The 11,023-nt window shown below is 38.6% G+C and overlaps 1 protein-coding gene across 1 annotated transcript in view; it reads right to left on the reverse strand.

The window, feature by feature from the left end:
• Positions 1 to 9,893: 9,893 nt before the first annotated feature.
• The window catches only part of LOC102873244 (dolichyl-diphosphooligosaccharide--protein glycosyltransferase subunit 1-like), a 1,877-nt gene continuing 747 nt past the window's right edge, over positions 9,894 to 11,023 (reverse strand). Inside the window, exon 2 of the mRNA XM_006889525.1 lies at positions 9,894 to 11,018. Coding sequence (XP_006889587.1) covers positions 9,894 to 11,018 — 1,125 coding nt within the window. The remainder of the gene's footprint in view (positions 11,019 to 11,023) is intronic.

An 11,023-nucleotide genomic window follows, 5' to 3' on the forward strand; every position in this document is an offset into this window, starting at 1 on the left:
TCTTGTAGGCAACATATTAATAGGATTTGGGTTTTTTGTCCATTCTGCTGTTCTTTTTCTCTTAATTGGTGCATTTAGTCTATTCACATTAAGTGTGATTATTGTCAGGCCAGGTTTTACTTTTGCCATTTTGTCATGTTTTTTTTCCTGTTGTTTCTGGTTACTATGGTCCATGCACTTTCCTTTGGCATCTCCGTGTGAAGGACTTCACTTAAAATTTCTTGTAGTTTTGGTCTTGTTTTCACAAGTTTCTAAAGTTCATTCTTTTCTTGAAAGGATCTAATTTCTCCTTCATATTTGTTGGAGAGCTTTGCTAGGTATATGATCCTTGGCAGACAAGTGATTTCTTTCAAATTTATGTATATGCCATTCCATTTTCTTCTAGTTCACATGGTTTATGCTAAGAAATCAGAATTTAATCTAATTGTTTCTCTTTTGGAGGTTACTGTTTTTCTCATGCTGGTTTTAGAATTCTATCCTTATCTTTCACTTTGGAGAATTTGACTCTGATATATCTTGGTGCTTTTCTTTTTGAGTCTAGACTATATAGTGCTCTCTGTGCTTCTTGAATGTGGACCCTGTTCTTGAAAATAACCGGAAGTTTTCTTCTGGTACTTCTTTCACACTTTTCTCAGTGATTTCCCTGTCATTCCTCTGTTCTCAAATTCTAATCATACATATGTTATTCCTTTTGATGTCATCTCACATGATTCTAATGTTTTATTTATTTTATGTCTCATCTCTGGTTTTTCTTCTATTATATTTTCAGTGAGGCTCTTATTTTCTAACTCACTGAGTCTCTGTTCCATCACTTCAGTTCTACTTTTTTGTGCTACCAGCGTGTAGGACACTTCTGCCGTTTCAGTTTAAATATCCTGGATTGCATTTTCATGCTTTTCTGTTATTTCTAGTACTGTGCTGGCTGTACTCTCTGTCTTGGGATGATTTTTTAAGTTCTTGTACCTCTTTATCTATAATATCAATTTTTTCTTCTATATTTTGCATTTTCTTCTATACCTGTTCAAATTGTTCCTGATTAATATATTTCTTATGGATTATTGTTTTGGGGGTATTTGCCTTCTCAATTGTTTCTTCCATAATTTGCATCTTCTTCTCTAGCTGTTCAAATACCTCCACATTAATATATTTCTTCTGGTTCTCTCTGGGTTATTAATTGGGTCCACTTTTTTAGGAGAAGGCTTCTTTTGTTTTTACATGATAACAGAGGCAGACTCCTGCTTTCTTGATATTATGTGAGGTGTTTTTTTTGTAGATGTTAGCTTGTTGTAACTATCTAGTGACCAAAAGTATGGCAATGTTTTGTGAAGGACCTGTGCTTGTACTTTCTTCTTTCTATTGAAATTGCAATGACTCCCCTCCCCCCAAAAGTACCTGAATGGGAAACCAACAAGCCTTCATTTTTCCCTTCCAGAACTGGCTCCCCTGCCTCACTCGAGCTGCTCCAGCTGTCCCTCTCCCTTCCGCTTGAGCTGGAGGGGCTCCGTATGGTCTCGTGAAACAGCAGTGATCCCTGCAAAGTACGTAGTTAATCAACTGGAACAGATCCATGACAGCTGACGATGTGCAGCCAGCCAGTTATTTTTGATATAGTAACCCCATGTACTCCTTCCATCTTCACATATATTTATACAAATATTTATAAATAAACATATAAATATCGCTTTTTATTTGAGTGAGAGCATACATATTATTTCTTGCCCTGTTCTGAGGCCTGCTCCCTGGTCCCAGTATAAGTTTCACATAACCACAATTAAGTGTTTTGGAATTCCCATTCTCCTAAAGGTTAGCCACAATTTGTTGTGATCTACACAGTCAAATGTTTTGCTTAGTGAAGGAAACACAGAGAGACATTCCTCTGGTACTCTTTGATTTCTGTCATGATCCATCTGACATTGGCAAGAATGTCTCTAGGGCCAGGACTTTTACTAAGTGCAGCGTGTATTTCTGGTAGTTCACTGTCAATATACCATTCCAGTTATTGTTGGATAATCTTCAGCAGGATTTTGTTTATGTGTGATGTTGGTGCTATTGTTTAATAATTTCCACACTCTGCTGGGTCACATTTTTCGGAATGTGAATAAGAGATGACACTTCCAGTCAGTTTTCCAGGTGGTTGTCCTCCAGATTTCTTGGCACAACCTGGTGAGCACATCCAGGGCAGCATCCGTTTGTTGAAATATGTCAATTAGTATACCATCAATTTCTGGGGCTTTATTTTTTGCCAGTTCCTTCAGAAAAGCTTGAACTTGCACCTACATCAGCATTGCCTCTTGATCATATGTTGTTTTATGAAATTCTTCTGTGTCAGCCGATTCTTTTTGATAAAATGACTTTGTATACTTTTCCTATCTTCCTTCAATTCTTCCTGTATCATTCAATATTCTGCTGTCAGAATCCTTAAGTGTTGTAACTTGTAACTTGAATTTGTTCTTTAGTTCTTTGAGCTTAAGAAATGCTGAATGAGTTACTCCCTTCTGATTTTCTACCTGAAGCTCCATATTCCTTTATGATACTTTGCTTTGCCTTCCCAAACTGCCTTCTAAAATTTTCTATTCAGCTACTTAACCTCTTGATTTCTTCATTTTGCTTTGGTTTCTCAGTGCTGTAGTGCAATATTTAGATTATCTTCTGATATCCATTTTGGTCTTTTCTTCTGTCTTTGTAGTCACCTTTTGTATTCTTCATGGATGATATTCTTGATATATTCCCACAGCTCATATGGTCATTGTTCATTAGTGTTTGAGGCCTCAAACTTGTGTTCTGTCTCTATACCTTTTCAGTCCATCTGCAGAACAAATCATTCAGGAGGCTGTGCTTTATGAGGAGGAATGTGGCATCAGGAATGGAGGAAGACTCACCAACAACCTATTTTATGCAGATGAAACAATATTACTTGCCGAAACTGAGGAATACCTGAAATGCTTGCTACAGAAGGCCAAGATTGAGGAAGCTCTGGTAGCCTAGTGGCAAGACGCTGCACTGCAATCCCAGAGGAATGCAGTTCAAATCCACCAGATGCTCTGCTGGAGAAGGAGGGGGCAATCTCCTCCTGTACCAGTCAGATCTGATTTGACGGTACATGTAAAAAATAATACAATTTAAAAAAAAAAAAAGAAGGTCAAGATTTGTCATCTTCAATATGGATTGAACTAAAAATCAAGAAGACAAAGATTCTCACCACAGGCCCTATTATCAGCATCATAATAGATGGAGACAAGATTAAGGTTGTTAACCGCTTCAGCTTGCTCAGCTTCTCAGTCAACACTCTTGACACTAGCAGTCAGGAAATCAGAAGACAAATTGCACTGGGAAAGTCTTCTGTCTTGGACCATTCCAATTTACTGAGGAGCAACAATGTCAGTTTAGAGACTAAGGTATGCCTAGTCCTGGCCATGGTCTTCACAATTACTTGCTATATACTAGAAATCTAGAAAATGACTAAGGATGGCAGAAGAATCAATACCTTTGAGTCGCGGTGCTGACGAAGAGTTTTGAACATGCAATGGACCATCAAGAAAACAAATAGGTCTGTCTTGGAGAGGGTGAAACCGAATTACTCCTTGAAAGCTAGGATTTTGGAGTACCAGTTCACATACTTTGGGCACATGGACAGGAGGAACAGGTCCTTGGAGAAAGACAACATGCTCATAAGGGTGAAGGGACAGTGCAGGAGAAGAAGATCCCAGATGAGATAGATTGATACTGTAACTGGGGAAATAGGGGTAGGTGTGTCAGGGTCAATGAGACTGGCTCAGGATAGGCCAAGCTTCTGAGCTGCTGTACATAGGGTCCCTATGAGTTGCAGATGACTTGACAGCACAAAACAATAACAACATACACATCATATTAGATATTCATTCAATCATGCATAGATTTTAATAACATAATTATAATTGATTAATGTAATTGATTACAATTTTAATCAAATCATTAATTTATAGTACCTATCTCTTACATCAAATTATGATTCTATTTATTTTGACTCTCCTTCCTTTCTCATCCATGTTAACTCTTGAAGATTACTTCAGGGCTTGCTGTGGCAGCAGATATACTTAAATTGGAATAATATAGAGAAGATTAGCATGGACCCTACACAAGGATGACATGCAAATTCATGAAGTGTTCCATGTTGTTACTGGGTGCTTTCGAGTCACCTGCAACTCATAGTGACCCTATGTGCAACATCCCTAAACCCTACTCTGTCCTGCGCCAGTCTCACACACCCACCCGCATTACTCCAGTCACTGAGTCAATCCACCTCATAGAGGGTCTTCCTCTCCTGGGCTGTCCCTCCATCTTCCCAAGCATGATTCCCCTCTCCAAGGACTAGTCCCTCCTTGCAACATGTCCAAAGTATGTCAGACAAAGGTTCCTTGTCTCCAAGGAGCAATATGGTTTAAACCTCTCCAGGATGAACCTGTTCATTTCCTTAGCAGTACATGGTATATTCAATACTCTTCTCCAACACCACAGCTCAAAGGCATCAATTCTCCTTTTATCCTCCCTAGTCATTGTCTAGTTCTTTGATGCATAGCAAGTGATTGCAAAGACCATGGCCTATATCAGGCACATTTTAGTCTCCAGAGTGACACCATTGCTCTTCAGTATTCTGGAGAGATCCCTGACAGAAGACTTACCAACTTACCTAACTAACCAACTAATCATGATATGCCTTTTAATTTCCTGGCTGCTGGTGCCAAGAGTATTGACTGTAGAGCCAAGCAAACAGAAGCTGTTAACAATCTCAATCTCTTCACCATCCATCCTGATTCTGCCAATTGGACCAGTGGTAAGAATCTTTGTCTTTTTTATATTGAGCCTCAATCCATATTGAAGGCTGCAGTCCTTGACCTTCTGCAGCAAACACTTCAGGCCCTCTTCAGTTTCAGCAAGCAGGGTTGTATCATCTGCATATGCAGATTGTTTGATGGATCTTCCACCAGTCCTGATGCTATACTTCTCCTAGTAGAGCCCAGCCTCCCGAATAATCTGTTCTGCATATAGGTTGAAAAGGTATGGAGATAGGACACATCCCTGGCCTACACCTTTCCCAAGTTTGAACCATGCAGTGTTTTGTTGCTCTGTTCTGACGATTCCCTCATGGTCCAAGTATACGATTCACATTAGCATGATCAAGTATTCTGGGATTCCCATTCTTTTCAGAGTCAGACATGGTATGTTGCGATCCACACAGTCAAATTCCTTCACATAATCAATGAAACACAAATAGACATTCCTCTGGTACTCCCTTTAAGATCAGATCCATCTAACATTAGCTACAATATCCCCAGTACCATGACCCCTTCTAAACCAACTTGCACTTCTGGCAGTTCTCTGTTGATGTGCTGTTCATTTTTGGATAATCTTCAGTAGAATCTTGCTTGCATGTGATATCAAGGATATTGTTTGATAATTTCCACACTCTGTTGGGTCACCTTTCTCTGGAATGGGAACAAATATAGATCTCTTCCAGTCAGTTGGCCATGTGGTTGTCCTCCAGATTTCTTAGCACAGCTTGGTGGTCACATCTAGGGTAGCATCTGTTAGTTAAAATATGTCAATTGGCCATATTTTTTTAAGAAATAAAAGATTATTTCTATCTGTGTGTAAGCCATCCTTTAGCATTTTCTATCAGTGGTCTTTTTGTCCTTTTATTGACAGTCATCATTACTGTCTTTTTTTTTTTTACCGACTAATGCCCTCAGCATAATTTGTTCTAGATTCAGTAACATGTATTGTGCAGTATTTCATCAATTATTGATGGTTTTTCAGTGATGCATAATAACACCAGTGTGTAAATGGACCATAGTTGTCTTAGTCATTCATTTGTTGATAGACACTTGTTTGGTTCTAACCATTTGTTATTGTAAACAATACTGGAGTAAATATTGGTGTACATACACATGTTAGGTTTTGTCAGTATTCTTTTCTTTGGTATATACAGTAATAGTGAGATGTGGTATTTCTATTTCCAGCTTTCTAAGGAAGTACCAAATTGCTTTCCATAGTGGATGCACCATTTTATATTCCCTTCAGCAGTGTATGAGAGTTCTAGTCTCAACACTTCCACTTCATCATTTATTGTTTATCTTTTGGCATAGTCCTTATGTTAGGAAACTGCTGCTAACTCATAAGCCATCCTTCTCTGGTGGTTTGAATCTACCTACTGCTTAACACGAGAAAGATGGGAAATCTCTCATGCAATTTACAACCTCATAAATGCAACAGAAGATCAGCTTTGGGTCACTTTCAACTCATGCCAGTGCATGTGAGAGAGAACGTTGTATGTATATATCTTTTGTCTTTATGCTATTTCCATGAGGTAGGGCACACATACGTATATGGTTCAAATCCACTACCTGCTCTGCAGCATGAAGTTGGACACTCTCTTCCTGTGTAATTTTTAGGCTCTGAAAACCTACTGGAGTGCGAGCTATGAGTCAACTCTAACCAGATAACACATAGTAACAACAATTTTGTAAGTCATAAAAAAGAACAATGAAGTAAGTGACTGGCAGCTGCTCTGTCGGAGAAAGATGGGCAGTCTCTTCCATAAACAGTGATAGCCTCAGAAACCCTATGGTAGGCTCACCATAAATGAAATCAATTGGATAGTAGGATATGTTGTTGGTTTGATGTTTAGTTGATGGGTTAACATAATGGGCCAAAACGGAGAGGGGAGAACTTTACAATAAAGTAAATGGCTTGTCAAACTTGTATCTGAGATTAGTAACTAGTAATGGAAGGAGTCCAGACCTATATAGTCTGATTCCATATCGCACACCTCTAAATACTCACTTAGCACTTGTACCAAGCTCAACAACGAAGGGGGGCAAAGGATCAGTGTAACGTTTTCAGTCCAAAAATAGGGACATGATAACAGGCTTTTGCAGTAAGGGAGAGAATTTAGCTCAGAACAGGTGGAAGGGCATGTTTCTCAGTGAAACATTTTGGTCTTAAAGTATGAGAGAAGTTAGCCTAAGGCCTACGCGCTATTCTGAAATCAATAACATGATAAGTCCTTTGGGATTGTGGAAGCTAAAAGAGGTGAAAGAAAAGAAGAAATGTGTAATCAAAAAACTAAAATACTGCAGATGCCTTGGGGAAACGACAGCGTTCAGGCCTGATTGTTATAGGAGAACACTCGGATTGAGCCTGGAAGGATAGAGAGATTACAAGGAATCTCTGTGCTTTATATTGAACGAGTTAGTGTTAAAATATTATACTTATGTTGGTGTTATGAGTTGGTGTTAAAATATTATAATTATGACTCCAGTAGAAGTATAGGGGATAGACTAAAAGAAATGAGTGACCATTTGCGAAGCTGTTACATTATTCAAGTTGGAAAATTATAAAGGTCTGATATTAATGAATGGAAAATTAAGAAGGATAGATTAAGAATTTGTATGTATGTTGTGAACCCTCGGGTCAGGACTGACTCATAGCTGACCTTCCAATAAGTTTCTATGGGCCTTTAATCATTCTGGAGGAGGCTGCCTATTTTCTCCTGTGGAATGACAGGTGGATTTGAACTGTGAGATTTCAGGTTGGTAACACAGCTTCTTTCCACTAAGCCAGCAGGCACTGCTCAGTGACGATCTAGAAAAGAAAATTTAATGAATTTAGATATCAAGTAGAATGTGAATTTTGAGTGAGAAGAGAGTAATCTTGAAAGATTTACCAGATATTACACAAAAGACTTAGAAGTTGCACAATGACACCATTTACCTCATCATATAAGTCAAGAAGACTAAATTATCTTAGAGAGAGAATAAGACATTTAGGTTTCTATCCAAGGATTTTTCTAGAGATTGCAGGCATCAATCAGGTAGCTGAATATGTAGATCTTCATTTCAGTACTCAGTTATAAACTGGAATGATAAGCCTTTTTCTTAAAGATGAGAAAATGAATGAGAGAAGTTGTATGCAATAATAATGAGGGTAACTATGTAGTAAATGTGAAAAATTAAATGAAATGTATGAATATGAACATAGTAGGCATATGTGAGATGAGATGGATGGACTAGCATTGACCACTTTGAATCAGATAATCACGTGGTATACTATGCTGGGAATGAAAATTGGGAGAATAGTGTTGCATTCATAGTCAAAAAGTCTATTTCAAGTTCTATCCTGAAATCACAATGTTGCGAGTGATTGTTGTGATGCTGTGATAGGGTATTATTCATATGCATATAAGGAAGACCTGTTAATAGGACTATTATATAAATATGTGCATCGACATCTTAAGTAAAAGAGGGAAAAATAGAAATTTTTTACCAAATCTTGCAATCTGAAATTGACCATACATCAAGGTGTATTAATGATAACCGGTGACTGGAATGCAAAAGTTGGAAACATTGACGAATGAATGGTAGTAAAAAAATTCAGGCTTGATGATAGAAATAAGGCTGTATATAGACTAATCGAATTTTATATTTTCAATGATTTATTAATTTCAAATATCTTTTTAAAAAGACATAAATGGTGACTTTACATGTGGATCTCACCTAATAGGCTTCATAGAAATCAGATTACCTAACCTATATCTGTGAAAGGAATCATTGGAGAAGCTCAGTTATCATCAGTCAAAATTAGGCCAGTGGTGGACTATGGGTCAGACCATCAATTGATTACTCATGTAATTCATCTAACTCAAGTTCAAATTGAAACCAAAGAAAATTACAACAAGTCCATGAGAAGCAAAATATTTTCTTGTATCTATTTCATGTGAATTCAAAATCATCTTAGGAATAGATCTGGAAGCATTGAAGACCAGTAAATGAAGACCAGACAAGTTTTGGGTGGATATCATCCATAAAGAAGGCAAAAGATCATAATAAAGACAGAGAAGACTGGAAAAACCAGAAATGCATGTTAGAAGAAACTATGCAAATTACAAGATAGGTAACCCTGGATAACATTATACTCAGTGAAATACCTCAGTCACAAAATGGCAAATACTGAATAAAAGCACTATTATAAAGCAAGACTGACATAGGAGGTTGGGAGGAGAATAGAAAAAGAGTGGATAGATAATGAACATTACATTGGAACAGGTGAAGGAAAGGTTTAAAAGGAAGATATTATTAGGTATTATATTTATGACAACAGTACAGAATAACAGGTACCTTGCAAAGAGGACTGGGGGAGGGGGAAAAAGAGAGGGTAGGAAATTGTTCAACAATGAATGACTATTAGAAAAAAAATAAAGTGAACCGTTGGGGAGAGGGAGGAAAAAAGCAGAGGGGCAGGGAGAAAAACATGCAACAATGAATTAATGAAAATTTAACTTCTCTCTCTCTCATCTATTTAAATGCAGTGTTTATTATTTATCCCCTCTTTTTTTAGTTTCCCCCCAACTCTCATGTGAGACCTGTTTTGTAACAGTGCCATTATGCAGTATTTGTCCTTTTGGTTTTTTGTTTTGTTTTTTTTTTGTTCAGAGTCCTTGTTTTATTTTCATTTGATCACACACACATTTTTTTTTTAAAAAACCCCACACACAACTCACAAAATATACAAACACGGAAACTAAAAGAGTATAAAAGAAGGGGCTCACTTCAATCATGGCTGAAAAAATATCCTAGGCTTCAGGGGGGAGAAAAAAATACCAATCAACTACTGAAAATTATTTTGTTCAAAACATAAAAATGTTTTAAGTTGAGATTTGGTGGGCTTTTTTGTTTTGATATTATCAAATATTTTTTTAAAAAAAGACTTAGGGACAAGAACTAAGCTCCTGTGCTGCCTCAGGTAGGTTTGGGCTTCTCCGTGAAAGCCTTTGGGAAATGCAGAGGGCAGCATTCCCACCCTGCCCGCCATCTGCAAATGCAGCCACCCTGGCCCACTCAGAACACAATAGGCAGAGACTACAGAGCATCGAGGATGTGGTTGATCTTAGTGACCAGCTCCTGCCGTTTTCCTGAGATGAGCTTCTCATTCTCAATGTACGTATCTTTCTTGAGTTTGCCTGCCACCAGCTGCTCAGCTTCTACCGCTGACTTCAGCACCAGTTCCTTGACCTGGGCATCCAGCTTCTGCATTTCACTCACTTTGTCAAAGAGGTCAGAGCCCTCTGTCTTCAGCCTGGACTGCAGCAATGTGATTTCACTGGTCAAGGCTTTGTGTTCTGTCTCCAGGCTCTTCTTGCCGCTGTTGAGAGTGGAGATATCCCGAGATTGCTTGTACCTATTAACAGTCTCATCAAAGTGGCGGTAGAGACCTAATCTCTTGTTGACCAAGGTCAGGACCTGCTCTGTGATACAGGCCACTTTCATCCTGGCTTCAGCAGCAGGATCCTTTGTGATGGAAAAATCCAGCCTGACATAGATGATGACGGTGAAGAACAAGATGTAGAAAGTAGCCACCACCAACAGTGGCTCCTGCAGCATGAGGACCTTGTTGAATGTGTAGTGAACCACAATGTCCTGAATGTACTGTTCTACCAAATTTTTCTTGTACGCAACAATCACAGGACGACCAGATGTGTCTAGGTAGGTATAATGCAGCTCATCCAGGGTCCGGCTGATTTCATAGGGACTATCAATCTGGATGTTCTTGGCCCCTTCAGGCAAGATGATCTTCACTGTTAGGGAATCTATCACTTGCTCATCAAACACGTGATCCACAAACCTCATCTTCAGTGCATACTGGTCACCTAAATTATACAGGTACTCATAGCTTGAAAGGTTGTAGCCAACGATGTAATGAGTTTTCCAGCCACCAAAGAGAGGGAAGCGAGGTCGGATTTCCATCTCTACTGAGTCATCCAAAATGAGGAGGTGGCTAGTGGAAACATTGCCAATCTCATCTCGGTAATAAACATCCTGGGCAGCAGCAGGGAGAATGGTCTTAAACGAACGGATGGAGGATATCCCACTATCTGGCTGTCTCTGGTAATCATAGCGTGAAAAGGGCCCTTTAAGCACAGCACCTGTGTGCTTCAAGTCCACATTTTCTTCTACAGCAATGTTACCCCAATGAGAAACTTCAATGACAC

Source organism: Elephantulus edwardii, unplaced genomic scaffold, assembly GCF_000299155.1.
Source record: "Elephantulus edwardii isolate Elephantulus edwardi_28Jun2011 unplaced genomic scaffold, EleEdw1.0 scaffold00078, whole genome shotgun sequence".
Lineage (NCBI taxonomy): Eukaryota > Metazoa > Chordata > Mammalia > Macroscelidea > Macroscelididae > Elephantulus > Elephantulus edwardii.